Source organism: Miscanthus floridulus, chromosome 8, assembly GCF_019320115.1.
Source record: "Miscanthus floridulus cultivar M001 chromosome 8, ASM1932011v1, whole genome shotgun sequence".
Taxonomy (NCBI): Eukaryota; Viridiplantae; Streptophyta; class Magnoliopsida; order Poales; family Poaceae; genus Miscanthus; species Miscanthus floridulus.
Genome location: NC_089587.1, coordinates 116031518 through 116050169, shown reverse-complemented (window position 1 = coordinate 116050169; position 18652 = coordinate 116031518). Strand labels below are relative to the sequence as shown.

General features: G+C 49.2%; 1 protein-coding gene and 1 long non-coding RNA gene across 3 annotated transcripts; one reads left to right on the top strand and one right to left on the bottom strand.

Annotated features, from left to right (window-relative positions):
• Positions 1 to 9279: 9279 nt before the first annotated feature.
• Positions 9280 to 13270, top strand: LOC136473341 (uncharacterized). Of its 2 annotated transcripts, none has more exons than XM_066470997.1 (3): positions 9280 to 9706; positions 9904 to 10167; positions 12854 to 13270. In XM_066470997.1, exons 1-2 carry the CDS (start codon positions 9476 to 9478, stop codon positions 10054 to 10056), a joined length of 384 nt encoding a protein of 127 aa, XP_066327094.1. In that variant the 5' UTR covers positions 9280 to 9475; the 3' UTR covers positions 10057 to 10167; positions 12854 to 13270. The 2 variants fall into 2 exon arrangements, with proteins under 2 accessions (XP_066327094.1, XP_066327095.1); XM_066470998.1 differs by having other exon boundaries at positions 11657 to 13270.
• Positions 13271 to 15645: 2375 nt separating this feature from the next.
• On the bottom strand, positions 15646 to 18093 carry LOC136473340 (uncharacterized). The gene is made up of 2 exons (XR_010762587.1): positions 17772 to 18093; positions 15646 to 15946 (listed from the first exon to the last, which is right to left on the bottom strand). It is a non-coding gene; the product is annotated as an uncharacterized lncRNA (long non-coding RNA).
• Positions 18094 to 18652: the final 559 nt, after the last annotated feature.

The following is an 18652-nucleotide window of genomic DNA, read 5'->3' as shown; positions in this document are numbered from 1 at the left end:
ATCGACTTGCAGTATGCGTCCATCTTTTCGCTGGTCGTGTCCCAGTCCTTGTTGAGTTGGTTGATGACCAGAGCCAAGTCTCCATAGACATAGAGACGTTTAACACCAAGCTCAACCGCAATGCGTAAACCATGTAGGCATGCTTCATATTCGGCGGTGTTATTAGATGCCGGGAAATAAATCCTGAGGACGTACCGGAGCTGCTCCTTGGATGGTGACACAAAAAGAACTCCTGCTCCTGCACCGTCAATGTTGAGAGAGCCGTCGAAGTACATCGTCCAATATTCGTCGGATCCCAGAGAGGCAGGAGTGCTTAAATCTATCCACTCGACGATGAAATCAACGAGTGCCTGAGACTTGATTGTAGTACGGCTTGCAAATTCCAAGGAGAAGGGGCATAGCTCCATTGCCCATTTGACGATGCGCCCGTTCGCATCCTTATTACGAATGATGTCCCCCAAAGGGAACTCGGTCATGACCACCACACGATATCCGTCGAAGTAATGTCTCAACTTTTGGGATGTTATCAGTATGGCGTAGAGCAGTTTCTGAATCTGTGGGTACCTGGTCTTGGATTCGTTGAGTACCTCACTAATGAAATAAATTGGCCGCTGTACCTTATAGGCGTGGCCCGACTCGTCGCACTCGACCACCATGGTAGTGGAGACCACCCGATTGGTTGTCGCAATGTAAAGTAGGAGAGTTTCATCTTCTCTAGGAACAGTGAGGATCGGAGGTGATGTAAGGTATTGTTTTAGCTGCGTGAAGGCAGCGTCTGCTTCCTCTGACCACTCAAACTTCTCGGATGCTTTGAGTAGTTTGAAAAATGGTAGCCCTTTTTCTCCTAATCTTGATATGAAACGGCTGAGAGCAGCCATGCATCCGGTAAGCTTCTAGACATCCTTCACCTTTTTAGGGGGTTTCATGTCTAAGACAGCTTTGACTTTCTCTAGATTAGGGCGTATGCCGTCGTAACTGACGACGTTGCCTAGCAATATACCAGAAGGAACACCAAAGATGCACTTCTTTGGGTTTAACTTCCATTGGAATGTGTTGAGGGCTGCAAAGGTGCGTTTTAGGTTGTCAACAAGGGTATGTGCTTCCTTGGTTTTGACAACTACATCATCCACATAGGCCTCTACAAGGTCGTCTTTTATCTCGTCTGCGAGGCAGGCCTGAATGGCGCGTTGGTATGTAGCCCCGGCGTTCTTGAGCCCAAACGACATAGTCATGTAGCAGTAGGCGCCGAAAGGCGTGATGAAAGACGTCTTGATCTGGTCGTCCTTTTTTAGAGCGATCTGGTGATAACCAGAGTAGCAATCGAGAAAGGAAAGGAGCTCGCAACCGGCGGTTGAATCTACGACCTCGTCTATGCGAGGTAAGCCGAAGGGGTCCTTAGGGCAGTGTTTGTTGAGATCAGTGTAATCAACGCACATTCTCCATTCATTATTCTTTTTGCATACAAGAACCAGGTTGGCTAACCACTCCGGATGATACACTTCTTTGATAAATCTGGCTGCCAAAAGCCGTGTAACTTCTACCCTGATCGCCTCCTTTTTGTCGTGAGCGAAATGTCGTAGCTTCTGCTTGATAGGTTTGGCCTTGCTGTTGACATTCAAGGAGTGCTCGATCAAGTTCCGAGGTACACCGAGCATGTCGGCAGGTTTCCATGCGAACACATCCACGTTGCTCCTCAAGAACCCGACGAGCGCGTCTTCCTATTTGGGATCCAGGTTGGCCCCGATAAGGGCCATTTTGCTGGGGTCACCATCGACCAGCTGGATCACCTTGTGCTCCTTTGACTTGATGTTCTTGCGTGGAGCCTCAAGCTCTGGGATCTCTAGGTGGTCGGCTGAGGTCTTCTTAGCGTCGAGCATGGTCTCGGCCACGCGAATAGAGAGGTCGTGGGCCTCTGCTATTTTGAAACTATCGTCTTTGCAGGTGTAAGCGGCGTACACGTTACCTCGGAGGGTTAGGACTCCTTTCTCGGTAGGCATCTTGAGCACCAGATACCTGTAATGAGGTATGGCCATGAACTTGGTGAGCGACGGTCGACCAAGAATAGCATGGTAGGTGCCGTCGAAGTTAGCGACCACAAAGTTGACGTAGTCGGTGCGGAAGTGGTCCGGGGTCCTAAACTGCACAGGTAGCGTGATCTGCCCAAGAGGTGTAGAGCTCTGTCCGGGGAGAACACCCCAGAACTATGCCTCGTATGGCTTAAGATCCGCCTGAGCTATCTTCAGGGCGGGCAGACTGTTCTTGAATAGTATATCGATGGAGCTGCCGCCGTCGATCAGTACTCTGTCGAACTGGACCTTGTTGATACAAGGATCGAGGACCAGGGGAAAATGTCCTGGCTTTGGTATTGCGGCCCATTGGTCCTTCCTGCTGAAAGAGATTTCGCGGTGAGACCACAGAGGGAGCCGCGAATCAGCGAGGAGGTTATCGGCGTTGGCCACGTTCAAGCAAGCATGGGCGAGCAGCTTGCGTTCCCGCTTGGTCTCGATGGACACTTTGCCTCCAATGATAGTGTGCACACGATCGGTTGGCTTGATGTACTTGTGACGAGGGTCTGCATCGTCGTCGTCGTTATCCTCGTTGCGCTGTTCCCCTGCATCGTTAGGCTTGTCGGATGTATCCGGAGCCTGTTGACGCGTATAGATAGACTTGAGAATGCGGCAATTCTCCATGGTATGGTTTGACTTAGGATGGAGCTGGCAGGGCCCCTTCAATGCTTTGGCGTAGTCGTCTTCGTAATTACGACGTCCACCGCCCTTTTTAACGGTATTGACCTCGCTGTCGTCTTCCTGAGCACGCTTGCTCCTGTAATCATCACAGCGGTTACGCCGCTGATTACATTGGTCGCGGTGGTCGCGGGAGTCGTTGCGCTGGTTGCGGCGATCAAAACTGTCGTTCTGACCACGGTTGTCGCGGTAGTCGTCGTGGTGTGGGGGGTGGTCGGACGTGGAACCCTTGCTGCTTCTTCAATAATTATCTTCTTGGTGTCATCGGCATCCGCATATTTCTTGGCGGTGGATAGGAGTGCTGTGACCGATTCAGGTCTCTTCCGGAGGAGCTTGTCTCTTAGGGCGTCGTGGAAGCGGAGGCCAGTGATGAAAGCCTCGATTGCCTCATTGTCGGAGATTGATGGGACCTTGATGCGCATCTCTGAGAAACACCGGACGTACTCGCGCAGTGGCTCATCTTTCTGATATTGGATCCGTTGCAGATCGTACTTGTTGCCCGGTTGTTCACAAGTAGCGATGAAATTGTCGATGAAGGCTTGCTTAAGCTCCTGCCAAGAATCAAAGTAAGCTGACCAGCCATTAGTGATCTACATGGCCAACAGCGACTGGGAAGTAGTTAGACATGACGTGCTCGTCAGCCATGGCTGATCTGCACGCGGTTTCGTAGAGCATGACCCATAATTCGGGGTTTTCTTTGCCGTCGTACTTCTAAAGTTTCTTGAGCTTGAAATTCTTGGGCCATATGACTTGGCGAAGGTGTGGAGTAAACTGCTTCAAACCCGGCAGACCGTGGGCAGTGTCATACTCCATACAGCGATAGCTTTCGTAGGATGCTCGATCGTCAGCTCTCTGGTTGATGCGAGCGCGCAGATCGCGTCCACCGAGGTAATGGCGGAGATCATTATTGCCATCACGATGATCTCGATTGCCATCTGGATTAGCCCTGCGACCGCGGTTATCGCGGCGATTGTCGCGGTTGTCTCGGTGATTATCATCCCAGACGTCGCGACGATTGTCCTCCCGACGGCGGTTGTCATCCTGACCACCATCGTGGCCACCGTTTCTGCCTTAACGGTTGTCTGATGGGTCATTGTTGCGCGAGCCACGTGGGTTGAGTGGCTATGAGCGACTTGGGAGCTGGCGGCTGTGGCTTGATTCGACTAAGATGGATGGAGCCCAGACTTGATTTATAATTTCTGCGGTCTAGGCCATGGCAGCCGTCAGATAGGCTTGTATTTCATCGCGACCCGCTTGGGTTTCTGGGGTGTTGGGTAGCCGTTGCATTGTCGCCATGGCGACGGCTACGTTGGCACTTGGAGTCCTGAAGACCTGTTTGTCCCCCACCCTGTCGAAAGCATCGTTGAGGTCGCATGGCTGGACCCTTATGCGTCGCGCCTCCTGGTCTACTTCAGCTTCGATTTGTTAGTGATTAAACCGGTCAATATTGCATGCTTCGCGCGCGGTCCTTTCTTGTTCTGTTTCGCCAACCGCTGGCGGTTCGTCATTGCTGACAACATGGATCAAATCCCCTCATCTTGGCGGGAAAGACGGGAATTGTGAAAACCCCGAGGCATGGTCTGGTAGATCCAGATAGTACTTGGCGCCGTCGTCTTTGTGATGCTGAAGCTCGGTGTGTACAGATGCTTTAGATGCGATGCCAGACGAGGAGCTAGAGTCGCCCTCTTGGACTGTGTGGATGGATCCTTCTTGATAATCTTCAGTCCGGATCGTGTTGACGAAGTCACGCGGCTTCGGCCGAGGTCGGTGCATAAAACACAGATCCAAGCGGCGTTGTAGGTTATATGCGTAGCTAGAGGCAGCATTTCACAGGCCGTAGGGCTAGACCTGGTTGTTCTCCATCGAGGCTTCGTACTCGGAGAGCCGGAGACCCGTCGCGGAGGTTGGCCAGCGACGAGCGGAGCACCCTTCAGGAGTAGATATGACCACGAGATCTATACCAAGTCATGCAGGACGACTGGTCCGAGCTGGTCGGGTAGATCTATTGTGGGGAGTGGTTACCTGCTCGTTAGGTTGACTTTGAATCGTACTTACTAGAGCTAGGGTTTCAGCGAGTTTGGTGCCGACCCGATCGATGGAGTCGAGCAGGTCAGTGTTGTCGATCTGCTTCCCTTTGTAGCAGGGAAGCAGACGACGAGTTATCGGCGTGGCTCAAGATGATGCAGGTGTGGTCGGAGCCAGATGTACCATGGTCGGAGCTAGATCCATCGTGGTCGGAGCCGTACCCATCATGGTCGAAGCCGTAGCTGATGCAGGTGAAGCAGTGGTCGGCGCAGACTGAATCCATGCCTCCTCCATGGTCATGGCGATGAAGTCGTCAGAGCCGGTGGTCCAGGTGATCTGGCCGACGGTGAACTTGAGGCCATTCGGCGTAGCCATGGAGGCAGAGACGATGACCATCTTGTTTGCTTAGAGAGCAGTACGCACACCCCCTACCTGGCGCGCCACTGTCGACGAAATATGGTCGGCAGTCTACCTAGGGGTATGCCCAAGATAGTAGATTATCGGCAGACAGATGTGCAAGCCACAAACAAGACGGTGACGCAAGACAGACATGAGGTTTTATCCAGGTTCGGCCGCCAAGAAGACGTAACACCTACGTCCTGCGTCTGATTTGTATTGCTGTATGTCAATGAGAGATGTTTTTTAGAGGGATCCCCTGCCCGCCTTATATAGTCCGGGGGGCAGGGTTACAGATCTGGAAACCAATCCTAGTCAGTTACAATTGCCATATGTGGCCGGATAAGGATTCCTATTCTAACCGACCAGGATCTTGCCTGATCGCCAAATCTGCCTTGACTCCTTATACGGGACTCCGATCAGGTTGGCTGGGCCGCACGTCGTCTTTCGGGTGGACCGGATCCATCGATCCGGGCCGGCCCAAGCTTAGCCGTAAGGGTATAGGGGTTAATACCCCCACAGCCACGGTGACCATCTCCTCCGCGCGGCGCTTTCGGTCCTTGTTCCACCTATCGCGGCGTCGCTAGGATGAGGCAAGATTGTAGGCGCCATCACCATCGTTGAGGTGGCCGACGACCTTGGCTTTCTTGCTGAAGTTGGCCTGGATGGCCTCCTTGCAGGTGGCTTATTGGGTGGTGACGTCTAGGAGCTCCCGTGTCATGCACGAGGTCTCGTGGTCGAGCGCATGGATGAGTGCCTCGCATGTCGTGTCGCAGATGAACGCGTTGATCACGTCAGCATCGATGATGTTTGGGAGCTCATTGTGCTTCTTGGAGAAGCGTTGAATGTACTCCATGAGGGTCTCGTCGGCCCTCTGCCTGTAGTTGCGAAGATCTCAAGAGTTCCTCGGTTGGGTGTAGGTACCCTGGAAGTGACTGATGAAGACCGAACGGAGATCGCACCAGCATGGATGCTGCTGGGCTCGAGCTACTTGAGCCAAGCCCTGGTTGAGCTTGACAGAAGCCAGGGAAGGTACTAGATGGCAAAGTCAATGTTTGACCCTCGGCATTCATGGCGAGGCAGTAGTCCTCCAGACAATGGTCCAGGTTGGTCTCGCCGTCGTACTTGGAGATGTGCATCGGTGGTCGAAAATGCCTAGGGTAGGGGGCCACTCGGATCGCTGCCCCGAACGCCAGGGGGCCAAAGTGATCTAGGACGGGGGGCCCACCCCATCGCTTAGGGGTATGGGATTGTGCCTGAGCATGGCGCCTGGCCTCGATGGTGTCGCGAATGTCATGGTCGTCACTGATCCGGTGGTGTGCAGGGGGCGTCAAGGAGAAAGGTCGCGCCTTCTCTCCTACCGAGGCTTGGTGTCCTGGGTCCATGGCCAGTCAGAGCTATTGCTAGAGGTGTCATCACAGCTCCTCGCCACCTATGGGGTGTGAGCGTCGGAGCGCCCCCATTGGTAGTGGTCATCGTCTAGGACGGTCGGGAGAGCACGGCGCAGCATCGAGAGGCTGAACTCTTGGCCTGCTACTTGAGGGTGACATAGAGGAGCCGCTTTGCCTCATTCAGTCGCTTGTTGTTCTTTGGGTCTGGTGTGTCAGAGATGTCTTCCAGGCGGCAAGCGGTGGCCACCATGTTGTATGCCGCACGAGGGAAGCAGAGGCCACTGGGAGTCCCTGTGTGGGCGTCATCGTCGTCGCCGAGATGGTGCGCGGTCTGCTACCGCGTAAAGTCCTACCCTTGGCACTCGAGCTCTACCTCTACAGCCTCCAAGTCCACCTGCTGAGCGCGCAAGCGGTCTGTCTTCTCCTGAAGGTAGGCCATGTGGCTACAGAGACTCTGGTCTAGCGGCATGAGCCCAGGCGCCTCCTCAGCAAGATCATCACCGTCGATGTGGTCACACATGCGCGGCAGGGTGTCATAGTCAATGTCGTCGAAGTCGTACTCTGGCCCATTCATCGAGAGGACCTCGAGGAAGGCAGGGAGCAAGGGGACGCCAGCCCCTATTGCGTCGGAGACGATGATGCTCCACGGCGCCTCACGACTGATGAGGTGCTCTAGCTCAGCTGGAAGGACACCACCGTGTTCTATATCCTAAAAGACAAGTCTGGGAGGTAGTACTAGAAGCGATCAGGTGGCGGGAGCACCTCACCGGTGGCAATCTGGTGGTGGATGTTGGCCAGCTTGTAGAACATCTGGCGGCGGTCTAACACGATAGGGCTTGGGCCCAGACCACGTGTGGATCTAATGGGCCAGAACCTCAAGATCTACTCCCAAGAGTCCTGGTGGAGGAGGCGGTGCCAGGGGCTCGTTGCCCGCTGGTGCAGCCCCGTGAAGTGGATGAAGCTCGCCATGGCAGTCGGCGATGTAGGCTAGGCTCCCAAAGTTGAGGACCTAGCTCGGAGTGAAGGAGCCAGCCATGACGGAGAACTCATTGGGGAAGCGTACACCGCCGTCTAGATGGCGCCGCATGCTTAGGCGATGAGGCAGGTGGCTCCAGCCACCGTAGAGCTAGAATCGCACTTGACGCTGCCCCCTACCTGGCGCACCAGCTGTCGTGGGGTCAAAACCGCGGCAAGCATGTTGTTTGAGTCGGTGTCAGAGTACGGGGTCTCCGATGGTTCGGGTGGACTCAGGAACACAAGAATCACACAGAGAAGACGTAATGGTTTTTCTTGGTTCGAGCCAATTCGGTCCCTACATCCAGCAGCTGATGATCCTTATACTCAAGAGCACCTAAAATCTAGAGGGTTACAATAGAGTGTAATGGAAGAAAGTTTGGTAGGGGGTTAGCTTGGTACTAATCCTAAGGTTGTCTCATCGCCGGTGGAGTCTCCCCCTCGTTGGAGAGGAAGGAGACGACGGGATGTGGTGGAGGAGGTATTCTCGGTGCCCCTCGCCGGGTTGCCTTGCTCTTGGTGCAGAGTGGAGGTAGATGGAATGGACTGGAGTGTTTGGTGATCGAACTGGGATCTTCCCCCTCTAGGTCCGACCTTATCCCTTATATAATGAGATAGGTCGGGTACAAGTCGGTTTGAGGGTTCTAGTCTATGGTCAATGTGTGCAAGAGTCTAGGAGGGTCTTGCAGTGGTGCGTCATGGACCGTCGAGGTGTCTTGGAGCCGAAGAAGCCTAGGCGTCGTCCGGCTGCTCTGTTTTGACACTCTGCGTGTCAGACGGTGTCGGCTTGGACCGGCCTCCCCCGAGTGAGACCTTCTGGAGTCTTCTTGGTGGCAGGGAGGTCGGCTCTAGGGGCTGACGCGTGGGCTCGAAAGCCCTCGAGCCCCCGGAGGCCGTGGAAAGCTTTGTCTTCTTTTTTCACGCCCTGGACGTGACCCTATCGGAGGAGCAGTTGGTAGGGGCACGCCTTGGGAGTGACGCCGAGGAGCCCCCAGGCATCGGCAGCCTGGGGCTTGTCTTCTTGTGCTCGGACCTTGGCTAGCATCGTTAGCCAGGTAGGAACCAAGGGTCCGGCCCGAAGGTGCCGTAGATCGGGAGCTCAAGGCTCGGGGAAGCCCCCGAGCCCCAAGCGGAAGTTGCGGTTGAGTTAGGCTCACCCGGATCTCTTTGCTAGAGGGTGCACGCGAGCGTACCCTATGGACATAGCCCCCGAACCCTAGGCGATCATGAAGGGATCAGTCGGGGGATCTTCTTCGTTCGGGAACCATTGGACTTGAGGCTTAACATACCGACTTATACGGGGTCTGTCTGGACGGTCGACCTATAAGTAACGTTACCCATGAAACTCCCATTAAAACTAGCCTTAGTGAAAGTATAGTCTACCATAAATAGTATCATACTCCAATATGTAATGTCTATGATAGTGAACCCAAACATAGGATTTTGTGACACAAATTAGGATAATCCAGTCAATACAAGATATATTTTGTTTGTTTCCTATTATAAATGATTTACCATATATTTTACCGAAAAATATTCTACGCGGCATCTGATATTATGCACGCCGTGTGATTAATGAGGCCGAACCCAAACGCAAGATGTGTGACCGGACGCACGCCGTTTCCATCTCTCCTGACGGCCTGTTTCACGGCTATACTAGACGTTAAATCCCTTTCCCGTGTTCCTCGCAAATCCCCGCACTCCACCGACCCCCATTTCCTTTCCCCAAAACCACTCCGCGTCCACTGCCGTCGAGAAGAAGCGTCTACAACGAACCTAGGGTTTCCCTCTCCCCGGCTCCCATGACGGTCGCTGTCGCGGGCGGCGCAGCCAAGGCCTCGCCGCCGCCGGTTCCAGCGCTGGAGCGCCGCGGCCAAAGCGCTGACCTACCTATGCTTTGCCAGCATGTGGGTCGTTAGCGCGGGCGTGGCCGCCGCGGCCTTCATCGACTTGACCTCGGCAGGCGGCGCCTATGGCATGGGCTTCACGGTGTTCAGCGCGCTGCTCGAGCTCTCCGCCGATGCCGTCCTCTTCGGCGCGCTCCTCGACCTCGCCGTCCTCCTGCAGCTACTGAGCGCCGCCTTGCGATTGGTCGTCACGGATCTCGGAGTCGACATGGGGATGGGGATCGACAAGGTAACGCCACAGAAATTCAACTTGCTTTCAAATTTGTTGATCCTAATTAATCCTACCGGATTATTGTACTCGATTAACCAATACTGGCGAGTCTAGACTGTATTGGAAGTTTGGAATCCATGCGTGCCTGTGATCGCTGAAACTGTTTTGTGTTTCATTGGCCTGCCTGACCACCTGGAAATGCTTGTCCTCATCAGATACCTCGAGCGTCAATGGGGAGCATGCTGGGTGACACTGCTCTGATCGGATGGCTCGCATCTCTAGCTTTCCTCCTGCTCAGCCTTGTTGGTTGTTTGGTGCTGATCGCGCTGTCACCAGCCAAGGGATCTCTGACGGTGAGGAGGGGATAATGGGTTCCATGGTGCTTTCTTGCATTGTCACCATACCCAGTTTGACACTTAAGCTGTGGAGGATGTCGCCCGGCATCGAAGGCGATGCACCTGCTGACAACATCGTCTGAGGTCTCTGCACCCTTTACTCTCTGGCTATACTTTTGTTAATGTGGCGTAGTACAAGCTAGTACATATTTTCTATTGTCAACATGATGTTTTGTGTGCATTACTCTTAACTGCAAAACCCATTTGCACATCTAGCTTTTACGTGTTTGTGTGCAGTAGCATTGATCTGTTTCTTGTGGTCAATTGTCCCAATGCAACAAGAAGCGTACTATCCCGAGAGAATGCAAAATGATCAAATCTTGTATTATCTGTATTAGAAATCATATAAATAACTGGTTAGGCACAGTCATCACCACACAACAACAACAACAACAAAGCCTTTAAGTCCCAAACAAGTTGGGGTAGGCTAGAGTTAAAACCCAGCAGAAGCAATCAAGGTTCAGGCACGTGAATAGCTGTTTTTCAAGCACTCCTATCTAAGGCTAAGTCTTTGGGTATATTCCATCCTTTCAAGTCTCCTTTTATTGCCTCTACCCAAGTCAACTTCGGTCTTCCTCTGCCTCTCTTCACGTTACTATCCTGACTTAGGATTCCACTACGCATGTCCAAACCATCTCAACCGGTGTTGGACAAGCTTTTCTTCAATTGGTGCTACCCCTAATCTATCACGTATATCATCGTTCCGAACTCGATCCCTTCTTGTATGACCGCAAATCCAACGCAACATACGCATTTCCGCGACACTTATCTGTTGAACATGTCGTCTTTTCGTAGGCCAACATTCTGCACCATACAACATAGCAGGTCTAATCGTCGTCCTATAAAACTGGCATTTTAGCTTCTGTGGTACCCTTTTGTCACAGCCATCACCATGAATTTTGTAAATGGGAAACTAGTTGGATTACCACATTAGTGTTTAATGTTTGCAAGTATTTCTGCTCTAAAGTCTGTTGTCTGTCATTGATAATTTTTCCATTGATGCCATTGTATAAAATTTATTTTGAAGGGTTGACCCTGTTCTCCACATAGCCGCTTGTTCATGTGTTCTCTCTGCAAATCTGCATACCCTGTTCTTTTTTAGTATACAAACTTAATTTTTGCTGCTTTTCTATTTTGGTAAAAGAACTAAATTGTCAATTCAATTGTGTGAATAAGTAAATATGCGAGTAAGCAGGCTCAACTTTGCCCACTTAGCCTCTTCTTGTTTGTGCTGCTGTGCCACTGCATTTTGGTTAAAGCGACTTTTAAAGCATGTTTCATTAGTTGTTTTGACGAGACCATCTCATCATTCGGAGATTTTTTTCCTGCTGCTCGTATTTCCCTCAACTATCAATGATGACCTATTGCACAAATACAAATTATACTAGGCGAAATAGTTTCATAGCATGGTTGCTTAAAAACAAATTGCATGTGGTTGGTGGGGTACACTCTGGCATTTAAGGTTCATATTAGTAGCTGTAAGTTTTAATTAAAACATCCTTTGAACAGCTACAATTGCAACAGTAAGAAATTGAATGATTTGACATATGCATGTACTCTGTTTTATTAACAGACAATGGCGGTAAGGAGAAATGGCATCTAAGAATGCTTAAGTGGCTGCAACACATGAGCCTGACAGTTCTCAAAGTTTGCAGTTATACTGAAATAATTAGAGTAGACATGTTATTGGGGCTACAAGATTTTGATTCCCTACAGCTATGAACTACACTACCAAGTTGTGTGTCTAGGATGATACCCAATGCATGCCTGTACAACTTCCTCTTGCAAAATTTGATGGTGCGCTGTATATGTATTGCTAGAATTCGTATCCTGGGACTGAGATTGTTAATGTGGAATATGGTCGCTGCGGTGGCTTTACCCTATCCGGACAGAAGTGATCCCATATGCATTTATTTCTTGATGAATGATTATGGAATCTCCTTTGTTTTCACCATTTTATGTTGCTGGGCATGTGTGTATATTAGGCAACAAAGGAGATTCCACAATATTACAGAACGGAGGGTGTATAGGAGAAGATAAGCAATAGAGTGAGATGCTATTTTTTTTTTCGTAATCCTACATTGTGTCAGCCAAGCAAGTGGTGGCCAAGCTGCCATGGTGCCGCTGCCCGCCAATGCACAAGACGAATGTTTGTTGTGGGGGTCGTGGCGTCCTAGATCTTTGGATTAGGTTGTATAGACTTGTAGTAGCAGGGAAGCAGGCTTGTGAGGAACCGAGCGATACTTGAGAAGTTGAGAGGAGTGGTTGTTAGATTGTCATGGTGCAGAATTGGTAGTCACTGGCGTCGACGGCTATGCCGGGTGAGAGCAGAGAAGTAGGGGAGGCAAGCAGGTAGCGGTGGTGCGCGTGCAGAAGGCGTGGCAAGCAGCCGCAGATCCGTGATTGGAATGCGCTGCGGTGTGGGAAATGATGTACGTATCGATTGCCGCAGAAGCAGCTTGAGCAGCTCTCAATTTGGACGTGCCTGGTTTCGCTTTACCGTTGCTTCTATGTAACGAGGCCAGGTGCTTGCTTATCTAAAGTTTGTGGATAGATCACAATTCTTAACATGCTTCCATCTATTTAAGTAACAATATATGTAGTCCATCAACCCAACTCTCGGCCTCATTAAATCTCACGCAGGCTAGGAATTTAGGAGACATAAGCATTGGTTATGTTTAATACATCTAACTGTTGAGGTTTCGACCTTGGAGAACAGTCCCTCCTTTATTGATAATGGAACTTTTGGATAATCAATGTCAATTTGCAGAGGTATAACCTTTGGAGTTGGAGCTTCACAGAGAAAAAGTGACATTCGGAATAGACTTGGAAGAAGCATCCTTAATTCGGCAAAGCCGATTGCAAGACGAAGACCTGGAAGAGGGACATTATTGGAAACGAAGCTGGGTGGTCACATGAAGACTTGAGATATGAAGACTAGTTGTACAAAGACTAATGAAGTCTCCATGAAGTCCTTCAATCACGACAATTGTAAACACGAGATGCAATTGTTTGTAAGAATGACTGATGTAACCTCATAAAACATTGTATTGGAGATGATGAATGTATTACAAAGATTAGGGGTAAAAAAGGGAATCTAGTGGTATATTCAAAGATTCCGTCCTTTATATATACCCCTGACATGTACAGTAATAGGCATGAAATGAATACACAATTGTCTTTAGTCCACTCTGTCTCTCACCAACACAGACTAATAAAAATTACTTATATTAAATTGCACATTTTTTTCATTTTCTAACACAATAGACATAATAGATACCTATAAACTTATCGATTACTATGATGCCATAAACTTGATTTGTTGTGGTGTTGCCATGTTTTTCTATGTATTATGTATATCCATAGTTTTTTTCTTTATGTGTCTTATTTAATGTGTATTTAGTTGAAATCTTAGCTTAAACTATGATGGCTTTTGTTGCAACATATATACATTATAATGTCATGAACCTAAATTTTGATTTTCAAATTTTAATCTTATTAACTGCAATAGCCTTTTCATCTCAAGTTTAGTTGAAACTTGTGCACTTATTCTATCTTTTCTTAACTCTTCTTTTGTACTTTTTTAAAAAGGGAGAACTCCATTTTGGCCATCAAACTATCATTGGAGTTTGATTGCAGTCCCTGAACTCCAAAACCAGAAATCTTTGGCCATTCAACTTTGTAAGGTGGATATATTTGTCCACGACACCCCTTTGATGACAGTTTTATTTCATTGGTTTGGCCACCACACTAGATCAACTTGCCTAGTCAACATGTTGACTCAGATTTGCCCACCCGTCAAGCCCCCCCTCTCCCTTATCCTCCCCACACATCCTGTGAACCCATGAGCTAGTCCCGAGCTGCTGTGTGACAATAGTGGCACACCACTCAACGGACGAAAATGGTGCTCCAAGGAGGGCAACTTCGGTGAATGGTGGAGGATCAAGAGGAGGCCACACAGAGTTTCTATTGGTGGTGGTCTTTTCTACGACATCTTGATTCTTGAAGATGCAATCGATGGGATGGCATGCCTCTGGCAAGGTTAAGAGCACACGGCTGTGGCTACAGATTGAAGCCAAGGCCATCTGAGGCCAGCTCTCGGCCCCTGCACTCAATTTCTCGGTGGATTGTGTGATGGCTAGGGCTGGCATTGATTACTTGCTGGTGGAGCTTCACTCCTAGCCCCAAGCTACTCTTGCTTTGCATGGATTAGATTGGAGCAAAGAGAAAGGAAAGTGGTAGCAGCACTGATTAGGATTGAGCAAGGAGGTTGAGTGCTACATTGATGGGAGCTACTGCTAGTTGTTTTTTATTGAAGGAGAAGTTGGTTGCATGGATTTAAGGCTAGTTTCGCACCGGCTCCTCATAAAAGGGATCCAACTCCAGCTCTTGTGGAGCAGCACCTCTAGTGGGGCTAAAGCCGTGTTGGAAAACATTTGGTAAAAATGGTTTCGACGCCAGTTTTGTAATAATTTATAGTTTTTGAGGAGGAACCGGGAGAAGCCACTTTTTTGGCTCCGGCTTCTTAGTACAAAAACGGCTCTAGATCTTCCGAGCACCTTGCAAGGAGCCTGTCTTTTAGATGTCGTTTGGCAGGACACCTTATAAGGAGCCGGAGCTGGAGTCGTGCCAAAGGGGGGCATACTAAATGAGAAGGAAAATAGAGGATAAAGAATAAGATGATTGGATTTCTGGGTGTCTCATTGGTGTTTAGTTCCAACACCCTAAGCTCATGGCTAGCCTAAGCCCCGTGACCACCACTAAACTACTTTTTAAAAAATAAAACTAGCATATGCCCGTGCATTGCTACGGGAACCTTAAAATTTTGAATGCAATTCAACATAATAAAAGTAAGAAAAAAATAGTAGGTTAGGAGCCTCAAATGTTCAACGCAATAAGAGTATCAAAAAATAGTGTGTTGAAATGAAGACAAATAAATTTTAACTTGGCTTAGCAACATACTGTTTCGAGTCACATTCAAATAAACAAGCGTCAAATTTAGTAACAATGTCAAAATAAGTGCTTATTTTTTTATTGGTAGCTTCGGTAACTTGATGCTTATTTTTTTATTATGATGACTCACGTAGCCTCTTATTTTTTTCATCCCTCTGTTCTTGGGACATTGCATGCCATCGAGCCCTCTGTTCTTGGTCTTTAGCATCAACTGGTGATAGTTTTTAAAAAATCGATATAACATATACATAGGAAACACAATGGAATATTCGATAGCATGTTGCATTCTGTAACCTTCTTTAGTTGTGTTAGTCTTGTCTCCCAATGGCGCTCGAGAACCACTATTTTGCATTGTATTAATCTAAAATAGGAAGAGACATGGCCAGGTTGTAACAACTAAGTACTGAAGGACAAAGTAATCCTTGGACACATGATTATAGGATCTCTATTAGTTAGATGAACAAGTAGAGCAAATAACATGAACCGTTAAACCAATGGTTCTAGTTGACCTCATATTGTTTTTCTATGCACTGGTGCAAATTAAGACTAAAAAGATAAGTCAGGATGGCTGTTGAGATGGCTAGGATTGTCAGGAATCATTGACCAACATGATGAAAGATATCCAGCCTTTTTCAGCAACTATGTATACACTAAATAAGAAATTCTATTTATATGAACATAACCACATCACATAGACTTATGAAGTAGGTTTTGTGTAGCATATCAGTGCTCTCTAATCTGGATATCTTTAAAACATGACTGGAATAAACATGAGTTATCTACAGTCCAATGTACTGAGAAATCTCCTTTAGTGTTTCTTTGGTCGGCACCTCGTTGTTGGCCAATGCTGGATGGCCTGATTTGATCTTCTCTCTACTCGATCCCTTTACAGGTTTTTACAATCACAAACCTGTTATATGAACACCACGAGGTCAAATGACGTGTAACCAGATACCAATTTCTAATAAATATTCCATCAGACAGGATTAATAAAAACACAACAGTTTCTCTGAACAACACTTTTTTCAAAAAAAAAAAACAGAACTATCAAAGATAATAAAAAAAATAGGATTCCATCAGAGTATCACATCAGCATCTGTAGTATCATTGGATTATCAGAAAACCACATTGGGTAAGATGGAATTTGGAATGTCCTTTTGCATCAGTTAATCAAAAAGAAACATTATTTGTTCTGGCTTGACTAATTACAGGAGGCATACTGTAATGTTAAAAAAGGGGAAAAGATTCACGGTCCATTGCCAAATCTAAATTACATGAGGCATGCTGTGCTATACAGCCAAGCGTAAATTACTTACACCATACAGTCTCTTACTTATAGGGTCTGCTTTTTTTTTTTTTTGCTAAATGATAGGTTGGTGGCATTCCTAGACCTAATGCACCCTACCAAAGATTCACCGTCCATTTACTTGAGTGGTCAGTCAACACAATTGCCAAACCAGTGTTCTTGAGTTATATTCAGAGTCTGAAGAATGCTATACCTACATTAAGCCTGCCAATATAGAATTTTTCAGGTGAAGTCTGCAGTCCTCCCTCCCAACCATTTTCCCTCCTATCAGAGAGACATCATAAGGAACAATTTTGGTATAAATACATGAGCAGCAATGTCCCGATGTTACCACCAAATGACTGTCAATTCTGGATTCTTAGCAAAACAGCAAACAGGTCCCCTTGAGAAAAAAAAATAGAAGAACTAAATTTAATGATTATTGCCACGATACATATAATGGTTATTGTATTACACCCATTGTCCACAAATTCAATAACTATGCTAATTTATAAGTTTGGACAGGTCACTCCTAATTTATAAGTTTGTGCATAATTTAAGATTAAAACTTTTGAGGCAGGGCCAGCCCAAAATGGCATTAAACCACTTCTAATCAATTATGGATGTAGAATTGGCACTGACCAGGCATTTTCATCTTCCTGGGCACTAAGGTTCAGATTCTTAAGCGACAGTTCATCAGGGGAAAGGGCCTCAAGATCAGACAGAAATGGTCCTTTGCCTAGTCAGTGGTCATAGGGACAACTTTTCGCCAAAAGAAGTCCTGCCCCTGATAGCCGCCCCTGTTAGGACACTATCAGGTTCAGGGGCGCAGCACTGATAGTGTGGTAACCGCAAATTACATGCCATCTTAACTTCAGTTACCTGCCATCTTAAAATAGGCACTCTCTCTTGTTCCATCCATCCATGCGAGTGAAAGGGGCCATAGAGCAATATGATGGACAGTTTTCATTATTCCTGACAAATTCTGAAGAAGTTGATTTACTAAACTGCGATGGCCATATAAGCCCTTTTCGTTATAGAGCCTGGGAGATGCTTCACTCTTTCCTTATATTCCTGACAAACACACATCAGTTCTTTGGTATTGCTTTACAGAATTTTCTCAGAACAACACTCCATACCTCACGTGGCCTTAACTGATATTGATGCAAGCATTTTTTTTCCTAGACTGATGCATTTTAACTCAGTCTGCATTATGCAATGCTTGCCGGCAATCATTGGTATGTGTTCTTTAAAAATTAAATGGAAACTTCAGTGACATCAGGGTATCAAAGATGGCCACCAAAACTAAGAAATATGGCACCAGTCATTAAATTGGACGATTGATGCAGTACCAGTCATGCAGCATGGAAACTCAGAAACAGAACAAAAGGCAAAAGAACAAAAGGGAAAAGCACACTTCATCTGGAACAATGGACCTCGACGAGCTTACCAGAGGCGCCTGCGAAGTGGAGGCGGCGGAGAGGCGGGCGCCGAGGCGTCGTCGCTCCTCGCGTCCGCGGCGGCGGCGGGGCAAAACGGAACGGCGCTGGAGCAGGCGAGGAGGAGCCGGCGCGTCCTCGCTCTTCGCGTCCGTGGCGGCGGCGGCGAATGGAAGGGCGAGGGAGCAGGCGAGGAGGATGCTGCTGCTGTGGCCGGCCTGGACGCGGTGCTCGAGGCGGGGCTGGGGCTGGCTGCCGCCGCGCCGCGGACGGGGCGCCGGGGCCGGGGCGTGCCGCCTCAAGGGCTGGGCGTCGCGCCGCCGCCGCCGGGGCTGGGCGCTCGCGAGCAGGGGGGCAAGCCGGGAGCGGCCGAGCAGCGAGCGGCGAGCGGCAGCGCCCAGCGGAGTCGCGCCGTTTCGCGCGCGTGGACACGCGGCCGTGCGCGAGGCCGAGCTCGAGAAGACGCTGCCGAAGCCGCGACGTCGTCATCGTCCTTTAAAACGCGAAGCAGCCGGCGCTCCTCCTCTTTTTCCTCTCTCTGCTCGCCGCCGGCGAACACGACGCGCCGGCGAAATTCGTCGCGGCCGCGTCATCTCCGCCCAATTGCTCGCACCCACGGCTTCGCATCATCCTTGCGCACCCTCTTGACCCAGCTGCAGCGGTCCTAGTCACCGGAATCAGCCGTGCGCTCGATTCCCGCCGCGGCCGTCCACCATGGCCATCACACAGGGGCTGCCGTGCGCTCGCCTCTCCCATTCACCTCCGCCCAAGCCGGCCATACCCTCGCCTTCCCCAGCTCGCGCCGCACTTCCCGTGCCCCTCCTCCAATCACCACCGTCACCGGAGCACCGTCTGCAGCAGCAGCCGCCGGCACGTCCGCTGCAAGTGCCGC